General features: G+C 34.5%; 1 protein-coding gene and 2 long non-coding RNA genes across 3 annotated transcripts in view; 2 read left to right on the forward strand and 1 right to left on the reverse strand.

Annotated features, from left to right (window-relative positions):
* Window positions 1–22,248, reverse strand: part of LOC141508598 (uncharacterized) — a 92,130-nt gene that overhangs the window by 23,740 nt on the left and 46,142 nt on the right. The window lies entirely within an intron of this gene.
* LOC141510241 (NACHT, LRR and PYD domains-containing protein 1a-like) overlaps window positions 1–22,248 on the forward strand; it is a 66,926-nt gene that overhangs the window by 10,538 nt on the left and 34,140 nt on the right. The window contains 1 exon segment of the mRNA XM_074220238.1: window positions 5,146–6,748. Coding sequence (XP_074076339.1) covers window positions 5,146–6,748 — 1,603 coding nt within the window.
* On the forward strand, window positions 8,787–14,782 carry LOC141508599 (uncharacterized). Its single transcript, XR_012474464.1, has 3 exons — window positions 8,787–9,019; window positions 12,918–13,076; window positions 14,465–14,782. It is a non-coding gene; the product is annotated as an uncharacterized LOC141508599 (long non-coding RNA).

Consider the following 22,248-nt stretch of genomic DNA (forward strand, 5'->3'; position numbering starts at 1 on the left):
GGGATAAAAATCCACTTAAAAAATATAGACTCCTCTGAGCAAAAAAGGAAAGTTTATTTTGGCTTTTCTCAAGAAAAGGGCACCCCTTAAGTCTCACAAAGGTAGTGAAGATCAAGAAGCTGCCCCGAGGTGACAGTCAAACAAGATTATATGGCCTAGTGCGATTTCCCCCTCCCTAGTCCCCTCTCTTCCAACTTGATTGGTTAAGGTTTTTAGAGCTACAGTCTTTACATGAAAAATCTGTCCAGCAACAAAGAGAAAAATAAAAGGTTTTCATAAAATATTACCTTACCATCCAGATGGTGAGGGTATCAGAAGAAGATTTCTAATGACCTTCTGTTAAATGAATTAATAAGTATGCAAGGCCTTCTAAGGGACTCTACTAGCACTTATCAAATAAGAAAAGATAGGCTACTGTTCTCATAGTCCATTATCAAACAGGTGGCTAAGCAAGACTGCAAGGTCTCTTTGGAAGTATTCTACTATTTCCCTCTAACAGAAAAAATGCAAGGTCTTTCTGGAAACAGTCCACTGTTTCACTCCCTAGCAGAATCAGGAGGGTGTCTGACTGGAAATGCAAGGCCTCTCTCTCTCTCCTAAGAATAGTCTAAGGGTAATAGTCCATCTTTGTTTTAATGATTTTTTTTAACACCGAGAGGACTTCACTAAGAGTATTAACTCTTAAGAAGGAATATTCCACTCAGCACTAATGCTGCTTCTGATTCCTATAGTATCATTTGCTTCTGGTCCCCAGGTCATGAGGCTGTTTCTGACCCTTCTGACCCTCTACTATTAATATGTAGTGCAAAATGAAAATATATCCACATGTTCACATGTGAACAGAGATCTACATAAGCTCTCCCTCATCTGTCTCTTACAATCTTATTTGATATAGATTTAAATGCAGTTCTGCTTTCACATACTTTTCCTTATGCATTCATACATGCATATGATATATATGTATATAAACATATTTGCATAAAGACATGCATGCATGTATTCACAGTCTATTTTCCTGAATACTGACCAGACGAGTCTGTGGAACCATATTTATATGCCACTAGACCCAGACTAGAAACTGTGAAAAGTTTGCATTTCCTGAGTAAGACCAGAGAAACACAATCTCTTCCTAAGTTGGGTAACCCCAAAGCACAGAAGAAAATATGAAGCTACAAATTATAATATTGTTTTTGTGTCAGTCAACAAGCCTTTATTTGTGGAGTTTATGGTGTTGAGACTTGGCATGTTTCATTCAGACTCCTCAGGGCCCCAAATGAAATCAGCTCTCTAATGCTATGCTTTAGCTTCATTCCTCTCAGCATCCAAATATTTCCTTAAACAACAGATGGATCTTCACATTCTATTCTATTTTTCACTGCCACAGGAATTCTTTGATCACTTCTCTCTTTATATTTGTACTCACTTGTAACATCTTTGAGTGTCAATAGAGACTGCAAAATTGGTCATATAGACCTTAATTTTTTTTCTGCTCTCTTCTAGCTTTCCAGGTTTTGTTTCTCTGCTCCCTGGGAGGAGGGGTAATGTTTAAAATGTGACATTTTTCTTTGTCTTTTGATACTGACTTCCCATAATCCCTTCTCTAGGAATCAGTAGGTAAGGTTAAACTACTAGGAGGGTGATTTATAAGACTTCTTATACTGTCCGCTAATTTAAATTATTGTACATTTTTTAACTAAAGCCTGGTCACTTTCTCTTTGAGGAGAAAAAAACAATACAAATCAAAATCAGGATAGAAGAAACTAATTTAAAATATTATAGGTTTTTAATATAAGGCATTTTAGCCAGTCTCTAGGCACTTTACGTTTGATGGCTGCTCCTTACCCAGCTTCTTCTGCACCACAATATTGGTTGGGTCTGTATATTAATAGTGGTGCAAAGGAAGTTGTAAGGAACTTAAAGCAAATGTCAAAACTGTGGTGGAATGATAAGAATTTGTCTGAAATAGTTAGTTTGTCTGTGAGGGCTTGGGGAAAGAGGGAAGAGCAACATTTCACCTCAATGCTAAAAATCAATTAGAACTGTCATGACAAGGGGTGAATGTTTAAATCTCCCTAGAGAAAAGGGATAGGAAGGAAAAAACAGTGATCAAAGGAAAAAATCAAATCCTAAACCAGTCCTAGGAGGAGAAAGGAAAGTTTCAATGTTATCCCATCCAGTGTCGAGGAAGGAATATAAAAGCTAAAGTACTGACTCCACAGATGTATCCAAACATTATATAGGAATGAGCTTCCTTATTGATCTCTGAATTATTATGAAACTCCTTGATTTAAAGTCTTGAGACTTCCTCTATCTAAGCAGACTGCTCCCCCCCAAATCCTCATTTCTGGAGATCTGGGGAATAAAAGAGCTTTGAATCCTCTATTGAGTAAATCTGGGGGTGCAACTCTTCTTATTGGAGTTCACCCTTGCCTGTTATTTCTTAAAAATCACCATTCTAGAAGCACTAATGTGCTTGGCATGTGAAAGATACTTGATCAATTCTTATTGATTGATTTCTGCCTTTTTGATTTTTGGATGAGAAAATCCCATTTGTTGAGAGTCATTTCATAGAGATGGAGGGCCTAACAATCTAATAATCAATATGGGGGGGCATGGAGTTCAATCACTGTTCTCTACTATTGGAGAAAAAGAACATTTGGGTCATGAGGAGAGTTTTCAGAGGCAAGAGAATATCTAGGAGCTGGGGAAAGGAATTGAAGAGAAAGGGAGGTGGTGTATCTGGGGAAAATGGGGATAAGAGAGAAATTTTAGCCATGGTTGAAGAGAGTGAAATGGAAGGACTAGTAGAGAAAGGAGGAAAAGAAATGAAAAATCAATCTTTGATCAGAGATTTTATCTCAGCACACATTCTCAGGAAGAGAATGATTCGATTGCTGAATGTAAGAGAATTCCTGGAATCTATGGTGAGTTACAAGCGGGAATGGAGGTCCTCTTTTTTTAAAATGAGTGCTGATTATACAGAATAAGAGCAAGTTAGGGCACAGGAATAAAAGTAGTAACATTTTTGTTTAGTTATTTCTTGAGTTGTGTCTAACTCTCTGTGATCCCATTTGGAGTTTTCTTGGTAAAGATACTGAAGTAACTTGCAATGTCCTTCTCAAGCTCATTTTAAAAATCAGAAACTGAGGCAGACAGGGTCAAATGACTTGCCAAGAGTACCATATATAGTAAATGTCTGAGGTCTGTTTAAACTCAGGAAGGTGAATCTTTCTGATACCTAGCCCAGTTATATTTATACATTGTCACTGCTGCCCCAACAGCAACTTGCTCTTGTGCAATCTACACAAAATAGTTGGATTTTTTCAAATAACATTTTACTTATAATCATATACATAGTCCAAACTTATCCTGTTGATTTGTATATAAGCATAGTATATGTATGTGTGTATATACACACACATGCACACACACACACATATATGAGTGTAAATGCATATATGTGTGTATATTTGGGTGTGTCTTGTGAGGTAGAATATTTGAACCCTTTGGGAAAACTTTTCTTATCATGTTTCAGTTACCCTATAAGCACTTATTAAATATTTACTGTATACAACTGTGCTTGAGGTGGGAATACAAATAAAAGTAGAAAGACAGTCTCTGCCCTCTAAGAACTTATACTTTAAAAGGGGTTCAAGGCACAGAAAAAGAAACTGAAAAGTTGGGTTTAGGGGAAGATATTCACCTTGGGGCCTATTAGAGAACGTAGCCCAGAGGAGAATGAAGAAATGACTAGTCTGAGCGCCTTCCTTGAATGGAAGTTCTTGGAGGAGTCATCCAATCTGAGTTGAATAGAACTTGGGGATGGAGGGTTCTTCCATTTGTATTAATTCCTTCATTGGAGTGAGAGCCCCAGGACGAAGCAGTTCTTGAGACATGGTGGAGTAAAATCAGAGTGTAGACTGGAGAGAAATGAAGGATCAGAAAATAAAAGTTCAAAAAGGCAAGTTAAAACTCATAAAATGGTTTAGGGCCGTCCAAAAAGTGAGAAGCAGACTCAGGATGTGGTGAGTTCCTATCACTGGTGGCTGCTATGAAGAACCTGGACAAGCTCTTGTTGGAGATATTATAGAAACTTCCCATAGTGAGTTGCATATCCTAATTATTTAATCATTGTTCTTTGAAACAAAAATAAAGTCTTGATTTGATCATCTCTAGGGGACTTCATAAATGCAGATACTCTGTGATTTTAGCCTAGGGTCCTTGCCACCAAAGAGTAAGGACTGATATAGAGTAGTGAGATCAAAATGGGTATGACAGAAAGAAGTCTGTAAGAGTTGAGAAATCCCATGCAACTGGAAAGAAAGTCTCAGAGATGGTGGAATTTGTATCTTGAGGAATTGGCAAAATATTAATAGAAAAGAGGAGGTATTTTGTGGTGAGGACAAGATATTCCATTTGATGACTGCCCTGTCACTGACTGTTTCTTATGCCTGAAATTCTCTTCCTCGTCATCACCATCACCGGACTTCCCTGTATTCCTGAAAGTCACAATTAAAATCCCCCTTTCTGCAAGACTTCCCTAGTGTCACCTATGTTAGTGCATTCCTACTGAGATTGTCTTCAGTTTATTCTGTCTATATCTTATTTGTACACAACTGTTTTACGTGTCATTAAGTTGTGAGCTTCTTGAGGATGGGGACTTTTGTCTTTTTTCATATTCATATTTCATATTCTTAGCAGACTATCTGGCCTATAGTAGGCACTTAATGTTTGTGGAAGAGAATTCTGACTTAAATGATTTAACATTAAGTATACAGTGGAGGGTAGGAAGCTCCTTGGTATATTTGGGGAAGTAAGAATGGACAAGTGGGATGGTCTTGAGTTATGGAAGGAGTTTAGATTTTATCATATGAACAAGATAGAGACATTGAAGACTTCTGATCAGGCCTTGTCAAGGCTGTGTTTCAGAAAGATCATTCAAGTTGAGGAGCATGCAAGGTTTGGGGGCTTACCCTGGACATCAGCAGATAATAGGTTAGGGCAGAGCCAGATATAGCCCTTCATGAACTCCATTACAGATCTTAGAAAAATGAGACCCAAACCATTATCTCAGAGATTTTTCCCAAAGATATTCCAGCAGACTTAATACTGAACATCTCTATACTCTGTTTCTTACAATTTTAGATGAAAGAAGTAAATACCAAGAACAAATGAGAGAGAAATTCCAGTCTTTGAGGAGAAAGAACTCTCTTCCTGGGGAGCATGAACTTTTTCACCACCCATTGATGCTGCTGCTTCCAGAATACCATTACAAGGAGGAGAAACAACATGAGCTTCTAGTCCAAGGATGGGAACATACTAATATCATGGAAAAACTTATAGAGGTGTCGGCTTTATTTGATCCTGATCAAAACATAGGCATCCAGCCCCACACTGTTGTGCTTCAGGGGGCTGCTGGTATTGGAAAGACCACTCTGACCATCAAAGTGATGTTGGACTGGGCAGAGGGAAAACTTTACCAGAAGAGGTTCAACTATATTTTCTATCTCACTTGCAGAGAAATAAACTCATTAGAAGATAGAGAAATGAGTTTTGCTGACTTCATTGCCAAAGATTGGCCTGGTCCACAGGCTTCCATTGAAGAGATCATGTCCCAGCCAGAGACTGATGGTTTAAATGAACTGAAATTCCCTTGTAATGAGTCTGGATATGATCTGTGTAAAGATTGGAAACAGCAGAAACCATTGCACCTCCTGCTGAGCAGTTTACTAAGGAAAACCTTGCTCCCTGAAGCCTGCTTACTACTCACTACAAGACCCACTGCTCTGGGGAAATTTATTCATTTGTTAGAGAAATCATGTCTTCTGAAGATCCTGGGCTTCTCTGTGGAGCAAAGGAAGGAGTATTTCTGCAAATTTTTCAGAAATGAGGATTTAGGTGAAAAAGCCTTTAGTTTAGTAAAAGACAATTCTACACTGTTTACCATGTGTTCTGTTCCCCTGGTGAACTGGATTGCTTGCACTTGCCTGAAACAACAAATGGAGAGAGGATGAGATCCCATCCAGGTTTTGAAAACTACCACTGCTCTATACATGTGTTATATCAGTTTAATCACACCTGATGACAAGAATTTTATACCTCAGCACTTGAAGGGTCTTTGTAGCTTGGCTGCTGAGGGGATCTGGGAGAGGAAACTGCTATTTGAGGAGAAAGATCTAAGGAGACATGACTTAGAGGCAGCTGATCTCTCAGTCTTCTTGGATGTGAACATTTTCCAGAAAGATAGTGACTATGAAAACTGCTACAGCTTCATTCACTTGAGTTTCCAAGAGTTTTTTGCTGCCTTGTTCTATGTGATGAGCACAGACAAAGAAAGGGTGAAAAGCCCTGACTCCTCCATTCCAGATGCCAAAAAACTTCTGGAGGAGTGTAGTGGAAATGATGCCAGCTTTGTGGTCCTGGTGGTGTGCTTCCTGTTTGGCTTCCTAAATGCAGAGACAGCAAAGGACCTGGAGAGGAAGTTCAGATGTAAAATGTCCCCAGAAATCAAGTACCAATTATTGCAGTGGGTTGAGGTAGAAATCAATAGAAGTAATAAATATTACCATCGTAGTTATTCTCATTTCCCAGAATGGTATTCTCATTTATATGAGACTCAAGATGCTGAGTTTGTAACACAGGCGCTAGATAACATCCAAGAAATTGCAGTAAATATTCACAAATAGAATGAAGCCCTGCCTGCAGTTTTCTGTATTAAGCACTGTTCTGGGGCAAGAAAACTTTTCTTGTGAGTATTTTCATTTCTTAGGTCTTGAAGTTTTTACTTGGTTCTTTGTAGACAGGTTGAACTGTGGACCTTTCTTATGAGGGAGCCCAGTATCCTCCTTTCAGGTTTTTTATTTCTTTTTGTTAGGGGACACAGAATTGTGAAATAAAAGGTCCTGCCAGATTTGACCATTTTTTTATGCCTGTGTAGAAAACTAAAGTGATATGTTTTTTTTCCAATATTTTATGTGTTAACCCTATTAAAGGCATAGAAGTTTGAATCAGTACTATTTAAATTGTGTGTGCAAGCAAAGAGATCTCTGCATGAATTATATTATTTTTTCATGCATGGCACCTGCACACAGAAGTTCCAGATCCAACTAAGATTAATTGAAGTTATCTTTTTTCCAGGCGTCTGAAGTCCTATAAAGTGGGGAGAAAGACAGAGACTGGAGAGGGGGCAGTGGGAGGGGATCATACAAGTTTCCAGATCTGTGTCCTGCAACTTTTCCTTTTAATACAGGAGAAAATCTGATCTCTGAGGTGTGCTGTAGATGTTTCCTCTCTTTTAAGAGCTCTTAGGTAGTGATTGGTAGGGGGAGTAAATGGTATTGTGGCACTAGTTCTCTGATTTGTAATCTTTAAGAATGTCCCTGATTGAGGGGACAAAGCAGGAAGAAGAGAAGGAAGGGAGAATAGACCTACATCTGTGCTAGGAGGCTGCTTTTCATATCTTTGGCTAAATTCTGAGATACTCTCCATGGCACAGTCCCTGGGCTGATAAAGGACAAAGATACCCATGCTTGTTCATGTCAGAATTTCAGATTCACCTTCAACCTTTTCAGCCAGACTTCCAAATCTAAAGCCAACCCTAGAGGTGGAGGGAACAGGCCATTCTTCATTCAGGGGCTTTTGTTCCAGTTGAAATCTCTTAGACTTATGAGATGGGTTAGGTGGAATTTGTTTTCATGCTAGAAAGAGACCTTACAGTTAGTCATATTGCAGTGCATTGAGGCTCTTTTTTTGGAGGTGTGGGGGGAAGTTGTCCTTAGCTTGCTTGACAGCTTCATTAGAGGCAGCTAAGGTGCACTTATGTTCAACATTTTTGAGTTTTCTTAAACTCTTTGGATTCAGTTTTTCCCCAATATTCACCTATCACTTTTATCTTTGCTGGTAGATTTCATTTATTAACACTGCTGTATGTGCAGCATTAGTTTAGACTTTGGAGTTACAAAAGATAAGATTCACAAGGAGGTTGAGTTCTATACTTTTGGTGTCCTTTGGCTCCTTATACATTACTCTTCTTATGTTGTTAAAATCCTAGGTAATTTCCTAAGGGACTTATCTAGGAAAGTGGGAGACCCTGTGTAACACCATGCTTCCAATGGAATCAGAATAAAATAAAAACTGAGGGTGCCTTAGAAGGGAAAAATGACAAAGAAATGAAACCTGAGGAGTGGTTGCAGAAGTGTAGAAAAAAATCTTACCCTTTTATATGGTAAAGGTTGGGAAAATTATAGGATGAATTATTTTCACATGAATCTTGGGAATCTAATTAACCTCTTAGTATCTGCTGTGGGTGCCATCCATCTTCTCTCTTGCAGGGACCCTCTGGGAGTTGCTGTCCATCCTCTTATTCCCATAGCAATTTCCCAATAGGACTCTTTTCCTAAAGAGAGTCCATCCTCAGAGCTGAGTCTATCACTATAAATTTGGGTTTTGGTACATATCAGATTTTTAGGGATCTTCTTCCTTTGGTCAAGTTTCTTCTTCCTTTTCAATCGGCCTAACTGATTTAGACAGTGATTTCAGCCTTGCCACTGAGCTTATGGAAGTTGAAGTAGGAAGGTAAAGGAGGAAAGATGGTAAGGAAGAAGGGGGTGGTATGGAGGCTTATGGAACTGACAGTGGCCAGGACTTGGATTTGTCTCAGATGTTCTGACCTTCTGAGTCCCAAGCATCTAATCTCAACTGTTCTCTTCCTAAGAAATGCTGTAATTTGCCATGGGATCTTTTCTTTTTTTTTTTTTCCAGATAGACAAATAGGTAGATATGGTAATACTGGGAGACAGCTTGAGTGCCACTGATATTCACAATAAAATTCTCTCATTTCTTTCTCTAGTTCTTATGCTTCTGATTTGCCTGATTATATCTGGAAAGATCTTTTCTCAATGGTTAACAAGAATCAGAACCTGAAAGACCTTGAATTGTCTGGATTTCAATGCTTGGATTCCTGTTTGGGAAACCTTTGTGTGGAACTAAGAAATCCAAACTGTTACCTGGAAGAACTGATGTAAGTCTAAGCTGGTCCCTTAGTTAGGGTGGCTATGTGGGAGTGGGGAAAGAGGGAAAGAGTTGAGGAAAATAAGGGTTTAGGAGAAAAAGAAAAGATTGTTCAGAATCTAAATGAGTGGAATAGTAGGATGATGAAAAGAAGAGTGAGGAAGAAGAAGAATAAAGGGAAAAGGAACATGTGATCCTTCTCACCACTATCTGCTAATCTAGAAATACTAGTTATAATAATTGGGAAAGGAAAGGAAATTAAAGATGAACATATTATCACAGAGAAGACAAAATTTTCTCCATTTTCAGATAAAACTCCAGTCAGTGAAGAAACTAATTGATAATATGATCACAAATTTATAGCTGGAAAGAACTTTGGAGACCATCCAGTACAACATCGATGTTACAGATTAAAAAAGTCAGACTTGCTGACTTTAAGTGACTTGCCCAAAGTCATACAGGTAGAATTTAAACTAAGAACTTCTGACTCCTATAGCACTTTCTCCTGCAGCATCAATAAGATGTGTATTACTATACACAAAATGTATAGTCGAACATCTAATGGAATAAATCATGTAAAGTACAAATAAAACTCAGGAAGAAATGATGATAAAAAATCTATATATCCAACTTTGGGTTCTCTTGAGCTCTTCCCTGTATCACCTATTAGTTGTTGGTCAATTCAAATTAGTGATCCCTTAGTTATCTCAGATTCAACATGTATAGATACATCACTGAACTTGGAGTCAGGAAAATCTGGGTTCAATTTTTGCCTCAAACAGACCCTGTGCAAGTCATTTAACCTGTCTGTGCCTCAGTATCCTAATCTATAAAGTGAAGGGGATGGACTCCAAGATATGTTCCTCCATTACATTTGCAGAATTTATTAACTGTCTCTCCCAGTACTCTTCTTCACATAGACCTTTTTTCCGTTAAGGAAAACATGATTCTTCTAGGTATAAAGGTGTGCAATATTGGGGCTATCCTTGGTTCATCTTCCTTCCTCATCATCCATAAACAGTGAATTACTGGGTCTTATTGATTCCTCTTCCACTAGCTCTCATATCTCTCTCCTCTTTTTTCCATCCATATATCTATTTTACTAATTCAAGCCCTTATCACCACTCACTTCAATTACTGACCAAGTTGGTCTCACTGCCTCTTGGATGTATGAGTCCATGCATTTGTATATATTTATATGCCTATATATATATATATATACACACACATATATATATATATGTATATATATATGTTTATTGAATATATTTGGGTATGTATGAACATGAGCATATCATAGAATTTTATTTCTAAAGTATATATACCCACACATATACACATCAGTATATATTTGCTTGCATGAATATCTATCTAAACATAAATAATGCTTACTTTAAATATTTTCTTCTTTGAATGAAATTTTAATCAGTCTATAAACATTTATTAAACACCTTTTTTGTATCAGGCACTATGCAAAGTACTAGTGATAAAGTGATAAGAATGGAAGAATCTATGCCCTTGAAGACCTTATTTTTGGACTATCTATAATTATAGTTACTATATAAGACCTTTAAGAACAGGGACTGTTTCATTTTCATTTTTGTATCCCTAGTATCTAGCCCCCCACTGTCTGGTAATCAATGAATGCTTGGTAACTGATGAAAATTCATTCAAAATGACAAAAAGCAGAATACATTTGGGAGTTGACCAACAAGAGACACACACATGATTTAAGTAAATATAACTTTTTAAGGGTTTAGTCTTCTGTCAATCAAGGTACCATGGAAGTTTTTTTTTTTTTTATAAAAACATGGAAGTTGATTTCATAAAATCAACTAAAATAATAACAAAATTCATTTGAATAATCGAAAGGTCCAATCTCAAAGAAAATAAAGGGTATTAGTAGACCTCAAAACTTTATTATAAAAAAAACTTTATTATAAAGCCAAAGACATCACATCTATTTGGTAGTGGTTAAAACAGAAGAATAAATAAGGAAAAGACTCAAGATAAAGAATAAACAGAAACCTTTGAAAACAGTATTCCACTCTTGGATAAGCCTAAGTATATAATTCACAAAGGGGATTCTGTTTTGACACAGTCATGAGAACTAGAAAGTAGTTCAGTAGAAATTCAGTTTTTATTCTCATACAATTACCATAGTAAACTCGAAATAGATTGGGTGAACTAAATATAAAAAAAAATCACCTCATGAAAATATTTAAGTCAGAACCAGATCAGTTAAATTTCATAATTATGAGTAGGAGACATTTCTTTCTTTCTTTTTTTTTTTTAAAGTTTTTGCAAGGCAATGGGGGTTAAGTGGCTTGCCCAAGGCCACACAGCTAGGTAATTATTAAGTGTCTGAGGCCGGATTTGAACTCAGGTACTCCTGACTCCAGGGCCAGTGCTCTATCCACTGCACCACCTAGCCACCCCCCCAGAGGCATTTCTTAAATGAGTGGTAAAAGATAATAAAATCTAAAACAGAAAATATTTAACATTTAATTCATTTCTTCTTCCTCCTTTCCCAAGCTTCTGGAAAATTGATTTCTATTTATGAAACTGTCCTTGATTTTGATGGACCAGTTTACCTTTATTTTGCATTGTCCCAGGCCTATTGAATACTTCTTGCACATCCCCCACCTATGCCAACTGTCTTCCTAGCCCCTAGACAATTGTATAACTATCATTATCCCCTTTTTACCTCTCCTTTCTGTGTTTTTCCCCCTATTAAAATGTAAAATATTTGAAGGAAGTTTTGTTAATTTTTTTATCCTAAAACAACACAGTTGCAGAAATCTAGTAAGTCCTTAAATATTTTATCTATCTGTCTACCAGTCTACCAAAATAAAAGGAAGAAAATATTTAATCAAATTTCCATGATAAATATCTTTATCTTATATGTATTATATAATAAATACAAGAGGTAAATGGATCAATAAATAGGAACAAAAGAATGATAAAGAATAAAAGGTCAGATGAAAATATGTTAAAACTCTAATACTAAAAGAAATATAAATTAAAATCAAGCAGGTAAAGATACAAATTGGTGAAGATGACAAAAAATAATAGAAGATACTATACGAGTACAGAAATATTGGTCCTTTTGACTGGGTGTTGAATTGGTCCAACCACTCTTGGTATTCTGGTAGAACTGTGACAGTTCTAGAAATAGTCCATCTCTATTAGTAACCATTTTGCCCAATTCTAAGCTAACAAATTGATAATTAAGATATGATAGAAATATTTGCAACAGTATAAAATCTTCAAAGGAATCAAAAAATAATCAAACTATTTCTATAGCCCACTTGCAGTAAATTCTATGAGCCATAAGTGAGCTTCCAAAGTAAAACTTAACTTCAGAACTAGATGGATACATGAGTGAATTTTATAAAAAAAATTAATTCCAATAATATACAAAATATTTGCAATAATAAGAAAAAGCAACCTTCTAATCTTTCTATGATATAAATAATATCATAATAACTAACATAATAACAATAATAACATAATAACAAAGCAAGAAAGCAATCCAAAAATCTATTAACCCTAATGATCATGGATATAAAAATGATGGGTAAAATATTATTCAGAAGTCTATAACAAGCATTATTCCTGATAATTCTTGATCAGCATTACTTTCTTTCTCATTTTCTTTCCATTCATATATAATGTGGTTGACCTAATGTACCATAATCAGGATTATCAGAAAGGGAAGGATGAGTTGGTAAATTAGGAGATTAGGAAGGGGAAGTGTTTAAGAATATTGAACTGTTTAGAATGGAATGGAGATGTCAGGATAGAAAGGAATAGTAGCACTGAACTGTATTCCAGAAAGAGAAGAATGAAGTAAATCCTGGAGAAAGAAACAATTCATTTTATCTGTGGTTGTTTATTTCCTATAGGCTGGAAAACATCAAGATAACACATACATGTTGTCAGTATCTCTGCTCTGCTCCCAGTCTGAAAAGCCTGCACTTGAGGCGTATTTTCTTTGTGAATGATGGCATGAGGTTGCCATGGGAAACACTGGAAAAAAAGAATTGTCAGCTTCAGACACTAAGGTAACCCCCCCCATAAATGTTTTTTTTTTCAGAGCCTCCTGAACATTAGGCACAGAATGTTAAATGCAGGAAAAACAACAGAATTTGGGGAGGGTGTCCAGACAGAGATCAGGAGAAGGCTTTACCCATTTTTATTCCTCTGGGGAATTTTGCACAATAAAACCTTTTCTTCATCAGACTTTTGGGGTCAATTTATTCAGGGAAGAGTCCCCTTCCTTTGATATCTACTGAAACTTCTCTGACCTTCCCCATGGATTGATAAAAGTTTCCCTTATGTTGTCTTACTCCTATCTTTTTTTTTTTTGATCTAGATGAATTTAGTTCTGGTATTAGAAGGGTGAAATGTACCGAAAGACAATATAAGGGGGAAATAACCACCATATCAATAATATTATTGAAAGTGTCACTTTTTGGTGGAGGAAAGGTCTACTTCATATTCCTTCCCAAATCATTGCTTACTCAGCTCACTAGTTTCATAACCCTCTGATCCGTTTGGTTCAATGTCTGTGAGAACAGAAGCAGAGCTGTCATCACTATTGATAATATTGTTCTCTCTGTTGAAGAGTTGGTTGAGGAGAGGGTGGTGTTGAGGTAGCATGGCATTGGTACTAATGTGTAAAAGATAAGGATGACAACATCAGGGAGAAGTTAGTAATCTCCTTTGGTTAGAAAGAGACTGTGAGTGAACAAGGGTAAAATAGAGAACGACTTCATGTCCACCATTGTGGAAACTCTCTCAATACTTCCTTGAGTTCTTTGATACAAAGTTGGATTGTACTGAGTTTATTGCAGACAGACAGACAGACACACACACACACACAGACCTTTTTAAACAAATGCTTGTCTTGTCAACACATTCTATACTTAGAGTTTATTTTTTAGCATTGTTTATTAATGCATTCTAAAATATTGTTTGGAGTCCAAATGAAACTTCTTGGTTTCTTACTTGAAGAAAAATAATTCTCCACTTTTTGGATTCTGAGACATTTGTTCCTTTTCATTCTTTTGGCAATTTTTCAATTCATTCACATATGTCTAAATTTACCAAAAAAATCAATCTATCCATTAATTTATTATTTTAGGGGTTTCCTCATCAGGAGAGTGTTTATATTAGAGAATACAAAGGCCCAACCCTTATCTCTGTCCCCATCCCCTATCCCTAAAACAGATGTAGGGACATATAAGGATCTGAGTGGGACAGGATGAGTAGTTTATTAGGCAGGGCATTTTCAAAGAAACTCAATATAATGAGGATAGAATTAGATTTATTGAATATGGGAATTCTTAATAATTTGGGGAATTGAACTATTTCCCATTGACAAATGAGGAGCGATTAAGTCCCAGAGAATCAATTGATCATGTCCTCTCTGGTTTTCTGTCTCCTTTAGAATAAATCATTCTGAAATGCTTCTTCTGGATATTTTCTTTGCTTTTGTGAAAAAGAGCCTGACAACCTTGAACCTGAATGATAATAACTTTAAAGAGAGAGCTATGAAGATTCTGTGTCGTTTCTTGGCACAACAGGATTGCAAATTACAAAAACTCAGGTGAGCCCCTATAAGTTTTCTTTGAGATGAAAATCTTAGGTTTGGTGGTCAAAGGGGGATGTGAGGAAGGGAAAAGGAGAATAAGTTGGATGCTCCTTTCTTGAGATAAGTTGAGGAATCAAAGTCTCACACATTGTCATTGCTGTAGGAATTCTTTTTTTAAAAAATATTTTTGATTTATTTTATTTTTTCCAATTACATGAAAAGACGGTTTTCAGGAGTCAATTTTTGTAAGATTTTGAATTCCAAATTTTTCTTTTTCCATCATTTCTCCCCCTCCTCAAATAGCAAGTAATACGATATAGGTTATATATCTACAGTCATCTTAAATATATTTCTACATTAGTCATGTTGTAAAAGAAGAATCAGAACAAAGGGGGTAAAAATAACCAGGAGAAAGAAATAAAAGAACAAATTTAAAAAGATGAAAGAAGTATGCATTGATCTGGATTCAAATTCCATTGTTCTTTACCAAGATGTGGATGATATTTTTTTATCACCAGTCTTATGGAATTGTCTTTGATCACTCTATTGTCGAGAAAAGCTAAGTAGTTAATATAATGTTGCTGTTAATGTCTATAATGTTATCCTGGTTCTGCTCACTTCTCTCATACAATTTTTTTAAGGTGTAGTGTTGTTTGGTTCTCAGTTCACTCAACATCAGTTCATATTAAGCCTTTCCAGGTTTTTTTGAAATCTACCTGCTTGTGATTTCTTACGGAACAACAGTATTCCATCATATTCATATATCACAACTTTTTCAACCATTTCCCCAACTGTTGGATACCCCTTCAATTTCCAATTCTTTGCCACCACAAAAAAGAGTTCCTATAATACTTTTGACTTGTGAGTCCTTTTCCTGTTTTATGATTACTTTGGAATACAGATCTACTAGTAGAGATAAAAGGGTATGCAGTTTTATAGCTCTTTGGGTTTAAATCTAAACAACTCTCCAAAATATTTGAATAAGTTCACAATGTCATCAGTAGTGTATTAGTTTTCTAGTTTTCCCACATCTCTTCCATACTTATCAATTTTCTTTTCTAACATATTACTTAATCTGATAGCTGTGAAATTGTACCTTGGAGATGTTTTAATTTGAATTTCTTAATCAGTAGTGATTTAGAGCACTTTTTCATGTGACTATAGATAGCTTTAATATCTTCATTATCTAGGACATATCTTATCTAGGACAATCCTGGGAGACCTGTTAAGGACAACACTGTTCACATCCAGAAAAGAAAAAAATACCACAGAATCCAAATGGATACTAAATTCATTTTTTAAAAACACTTAATTCTTATGTTTTTCCTTCCTATCCTATGGTTTTCTTTCTTTTCCCTTATCCTAATTCCTCATGCACAAAACGACTAATATGTAAACATGTACAAATGTACATGTAACTTTTCCCAGACTGTTCACTGCTAAGGGGAAGGGATAGGGAAGGAAGAGTCATAGAAAACTGTGTAACTTATAAATATATGCATGTGGATGAATGTTAGGAAACTTTCATTATATGTGACTAGAAATATAAAATAAAATATAAATAAAAAGAAATCGCCTCTTTGTATCATTTGATCATTTATTAAATGGGGAATAACTTGTATTCTTTTTTTTTTAGGTTTTTGCAAGGCAAATGGGGTTAAGTGGCTTGCCCAAGGCCACACAGCTAGGAAATTATTGTCTGAGACCGGATTTGAACCCAGGTACTCCTGACTCCAAGGCTGGTGCTTTATCCACTATGCCACCTAGCTGCCCCAATAACTTGTATTCTTATAAATTTGACTCAGTTCTCTAAATAATTTAAAAATGAGACCTTTATCAGAAACCCTGGTTATAAAAAGTTTTTGCATTCCTTCTAATCTTAGTTACATTAATTTTGGTTGTGTAAAATCTTTTTAAATAATTGTAATCAAAATTATCCATTTTGCATTTCTCTCTCTTCTTTGGTCAAAAATTTTCCCCCTCTCCATAGATCAGACACATAAACTATCCCTTGCTCTTCTAACTGGCTTATGGTAGTACCCTTTATGATTAAATCCTGTCCCCACTTTGAACTTAGATAAATATAGGGTATGAGATGTTGGTCTATACCTAATTTCTGCCATACTATTTTCCAGTTTTTCCAGCAATATGTGTCAAATAAAGAATACTTACCTTAGAAATTGGAGTATTTGAGTGTTCGAAAACTTTCATAATGTGAATAGAAAAATAAAATAAAATATCAGTAAAGACGAAAACTGGGGATAATTGGTAAAAATTTTTTCACCTCAATTTTATTGGGACGATGATCCCCATTACAGATAATGCTTGCTGATAAGCTACTGCTTATCATTTTATGGAAAACTCTTATTCCTACATTCTATAATGTTTTTAATTGGAATGGGAACGGTATTTTGTTAAAAAAAACCTTTTAAAATCACACAGTAGATTACTATTGTCATTGACTACTGTTTCATTTGTCCCTAATCTATTTCACTGATCCACTACTCTGTTTTTTAGACAATATCAGATAATTTTGCTGATTGTTGCTTCATAATACAGTGTTAGATCTGGTATACCTAGGCCACCATCCTTAGCATTTTCCTTTTCATTAATTCTTTGATATGTTTGCCCTTTTGTTCCTCAAGATGAATTTTGTTAATTTTTTTCTGATTCTATAAAATAAATTTTTTGGTAGTTTAATTAGTTTGGTTAAGTAGGTTAAGTTAGGTAGGACTGTCATTTTTATTATATTAGCTTGGCCGACCTATGAGCAATTGATAATTTTCCAGTTGTTCTGATCTGACTTTATTTGTGTGAAAAGTGTTTTGTATTTGTGTCCACATTGTTTCTGGGTTTGTTTTGTCAGATAGACTCCCAAGTATTTTATGCTGTCTACAGTTACTTTAAATGGAAATTTCCTTTCTATTGCTTACTTCTGGGCTTTGTTGTTAATATATATAGAAATTCCAATGATTTATGTGAGTTTATTTTATATTCTGCAACTTTGCTAAAATTGTTACTTATTTCAAGTTGTTTTTAGTTGATTTTCCAGGATATTTGTATACCATTATATCATGTGCAAAGAGTGAGAATTTTGTTTCCTCCTTGCCTATTCTAATTACTTTAATTTCTTTTTTTTATCATTGCCAAAGCTAACATTTCCAATACAATATTAAATAATAGAAATGATAATTATTTTTCCTTCTTATCCCATGATTTTCTTTCTTTTCTCTCATCCTAATTCTTCATGTATAAAATGACTAATGTAAACATATTAAACACAAACACAGTAAATATACTATTTTTACTAGACTGTCATTATTGAGGTGAGGGGGATAAGAAGGGAGAGTGGTAGAAAAATGTGTAACTTATAAATATATGCAAGTGGGTGAACTTTGGAAAACTTTCATTAACCTGATTAGAAAAATAAAATAAAATACCAATTAAAAAAGAAAACTGTAGATAATTGGTGAAATTTTTTTACCCCAGTCTTATCAGGGTGATGACTCTCATTACAGTTAATGCTTGCTGATAAGATACTGCTTATCATTTTATGGAAAACTCTTATTCCTGTGTTCTTTAATGTTTTTAATAGGAATAGGAGCAGAATTTTGTGAAAAACTTTTTCAGCATCTATTGAGATAATCATGATTTGTATTGTTTTGCTATTGATTTGTCAATTACACTGATTGTTTTCCTAATATTGAATCAACTGTGTGTTCTTGGTATAAAATAGTGTATTATCCTAGTGATAACTTGAAATCTCTTTGCTAATATTTTGTTTAAAATTTTTGCATAAATATCCATTAGGGTAATTGGTCTGTAATTTTCTTTGCCTATTTTGGCTCTTCCTGGTTTAGGCAACAGCACCATATTGGTGTCATAAAAGGAATTTGGTAGAACTCCTTCACCTAATTATTTTCAAATAGTTTATATAGAATTGTAATGAATTCTTTTTTAAATATCTGGTAGAATTTGTTTGTGAATCCATCTGGTTCTGGAGATTGTTTCCTTAGATAGTTCATTGATGGCTTGTTTAATTTCTTTTTTTCTAAATGGTGTTATTAAAATAATTTATTTTCTCTTCTGTTAATCTGGGCAATTTATATGTTTGTAGATATTCATCCATTTCATATATATTATCATATTGATTGACATACAGTTGGGTAAACTAGCTCTTAATTATTCCTCAGTGGTGATGAGGTTACCCTTTTGATTTTTGATGCTGGTAATTTGATGTCTTTATTTTGTTTTAATCAAATTAATCAAAGGTTTATCTATTTTATTGATTTTTTTCATAAAAACAAAAACTCTTCCTTTTATTACTTTCAGCTTTATTACTCTCCTTTGATTCTCAAAATTTCTCATTTGGTTTTCAATTGGGGATTTTTGATTTGTTCTTTTTCTAGCTCTTTTAGCTATTTGCCTGCTTATCTCCTCTTTCTCTACTTTATTCATGTAAGCATTTAGAGACATAAAATTTCCCCTATTAACTGATTTGACTGCATCCCACAAGTTTTGGTAGGTTGTTTCATAATTGTCATTGTCTTGGATGAAATTATTGGTTATTTTTATGATTTGTTGTTTGATCCACTTGTTCTTTAAAATTAAATTATTTATATTCCAATTAATTTTTATTTTCTCTTTGCATGACCCTTTATTCATGTATTGCATCATGATCTGAAAGCAATGCATTTACTATTTCTCACTTCCTGCATTATATTGAGAGGTTTTTATGCCCTAATACTTGGTCAATTTTTGTGTGGCTGCCAGGTACCAATGAGATAAAGGTATATGCCTTTCTAGTCCCATTCTATTTTTTCCAGAAGTGTATCATATCTAACTTTTCTAAAATTCTATTCACTTCCTTAGTTTCCTTCCTGTTTATTATGTGGTGAGATTTATCTTAATTCTGAGAGAATTAGTTAATGTCCCCCATTCATATAATTTTGCTGTCTATATCTTCCTATAACTCATTTAGCTTCTCTAAGAATCTGGATGCTCTGCCATTTGGTGCATGTATGTTTAGATTGATATTACTTCATTGTCTTTGATATCTTTTAGAAAGATGTAGTTTCCTTTCTTATCCCTTTTAATGAGATCTATATTTGTTTTTACTTTATCTCAGATCAGGATTCCTACCCGTTTTTCTTTTAAACTTCAGCTAAAGCTTAATATATTCTGCTCCAGCCTTTTACTTTTACACTGTGTGTATCTCTGCTTTAAATGTTTCTAGTGGAAAAGCTATTGTTGCATTCTGGTTTTTATCCACTCTGCTATCCACTTATCCTTTATGGGAAAGTTCATCCCATTTATATTCACAGTTAATGATTACTTAGAATCACTCTCCATCATATTTCCCCCTCATTTGTACTTTTCACTCTCCTTTCACCCTATCCCTTTTCATCTGTATTTTGCTTCTGACCACCACACTTCTCTTAATCTGTCTTTTCCTTCTATCAATCCTCTTTCCTTTTCTTTTTCCTTTACCTATCTATCTTTCCTTCATCATTCTCTTCTATCAGTGCCTCCTTCCCTTATTGGTCCCCCTTTCCTTCCATTTTTCTTGTGGTTATGATAAATTTCTAAACTCAACTGAGTATATATATGTCATTCACTCTTTGATCCAAATCTAATGAGAGTAAGATTCAAACAATTCTCACTCTCCCTTCTTTCCCTTTTCTGTAATAGGTCCTTTGCACCTCTTCATGTGACATGATTTGCCCTATCATGCCCCCCTCCTTTTCTTCTTTTCCCAGAACAATCTGTTATCTCATGCCTTAATTAATTTTTCATTATCCTCACATCGGAATTAACTTATGCCCACACCCCCATGTATATTCCTTCTAATAAAGACAGTTCTTGAGAATTAAAAGTATCTTCTTCCCATAGAGAGATGTAAAAAGTTTGGTCTTATTGTACAATATTATTTTCTTTCATGTTTACATTTTATACATTAGTTAAGCCTTGTATTTGAAGATTAAATTTTCTGTTCCACCCTGGTCTTTCCATCAGGAAAGTTTGAAAGTCCCCTGTTTCATCAAATGTCCATCTTTTCCTTGAAAGAGTATGTTAGATTTTGCTGGGTAGTTGTTTCTTGGTTGTAATCCAAATTCTTTCACACACATACAAGCATACATATGCGTTCATATATAACCATACACATATACATATATGTAAAACTATAATATGCATATTTCTATTTGTCAGTTCTTTGTCTGGAGGTACATAGTATCTTTTTTTCATAAATCCAATTCTTTCCATGTTTTTCTAAATTAACCAGATCATTTCTTATATTATAGCAGTATTCCATCACAATCATATCATCTCTGAGAAATTGTCTATGAAAGTTCCCCCCCCCCCCATATTTCTCTTTTCTTTTGAATCTTGGATATATTATTTTTATTTATACAAAAATTTAATTTAAAATAATTGAAAATTTCTATTTTACACTTCAATAATACCCTCACCTTATTATTTAATTTAAGGTCTAGTATTGCTGAATCTCCTTTTTTTAAAAGTTTTTTTTTAAATTCTTGACCTTTTGTTCAATTTGTTCATCCAAGGTAATTTTGTGGGTTTTTTCTATCTCAGTAAAGTTATTTTTTAATAATTTAATTGGGATGGTGTTGAATAAATAGATTAGTTGGGTAAAATTGTTATTTTTTAAAAATACTGACTTTTCCTACCCTTGAATAATGAATATTTTTCTAGTTACTTAAACTGGATTTTATTTGTATAATGTTTTATTTGATTCATATGGTTTATTTTTCATTTTTGCCTTTTAGCACTACATTTCCCAACTTGTTCCTATAAACTCTCCTTTGCCCTCTCATAGAATCATCATATTTAATTAATTTTACTTTGTTATTCTAACTTTAGTGAGCACCAAATAATAGAGAAAATGTACAAAATAAAACAGACAAAAATTAGAATGTTTCAAATAGTTATAATATACAATTTCCTTTTATACTTTAAAATCTGCAATAAATTCAACATGTTACTTTCAAATTGTCTTGCTTGTATGTTTTCTTATGAACTTCTCTGCATTTAAAAAATGCTTCTATGATCTTCATTTCTGTCTTTGATATCCTTTGATGTTATCTATAACTAGCAGTGGATCTTTGGCCCAAAGGATATAGATATATTAGTCATTTGTAAACATAAGCCAAATTGTCTTACCATAACAGTTATAAACTTCACTTCATAGAGAATTAGTGAGTCAGTCTTTCCACAACTCTCCAACATAACTTTTCCTTTCTCTTGTCATTTTTCCTAATTTGTCTCACTTACTCTGTTGGTCTTCATTTCTCTTCTTTGTAGAAATTTGTAGGAATCTTTCATGTGGTTATGAGAGATTTGCTAGACTGTTTTATCCATCTCTTCTGACTACTTATTCATTGAGTAATGACTTAGATCACATAATTCTTTAGTCCCATATCAGAGATTTGCTACCAAAAAACCAAAAATGAAACAAAACATTTTCTCAGTATCTTTCTTTTCATACTATTAATTCTATTCATGCAAAAACATTTCAATTTCATGTAATGGATATGAGCTATTTTGTCTTTTGCTGTTGCCACCATCTAAAGATTCTTCCCTTCTCATAGTTGTCTAAGATTTCTGATATGATTGTCTTG

This window comes from Macrotis lagotis, chromosome 1 (genome assembly GCF_037893015.1).
Source record: "Macrotis lagotis isolate mMagLag1 chromosome 1, bilby.v1.9.chrom.fasta, whole genome shotgun sequence".
NCBI lineage: Eukaryota > Metazoa > Chordata > Mammalia > Peramelemorphia > Peramelidae > Macrotis > Macrotis lagotis.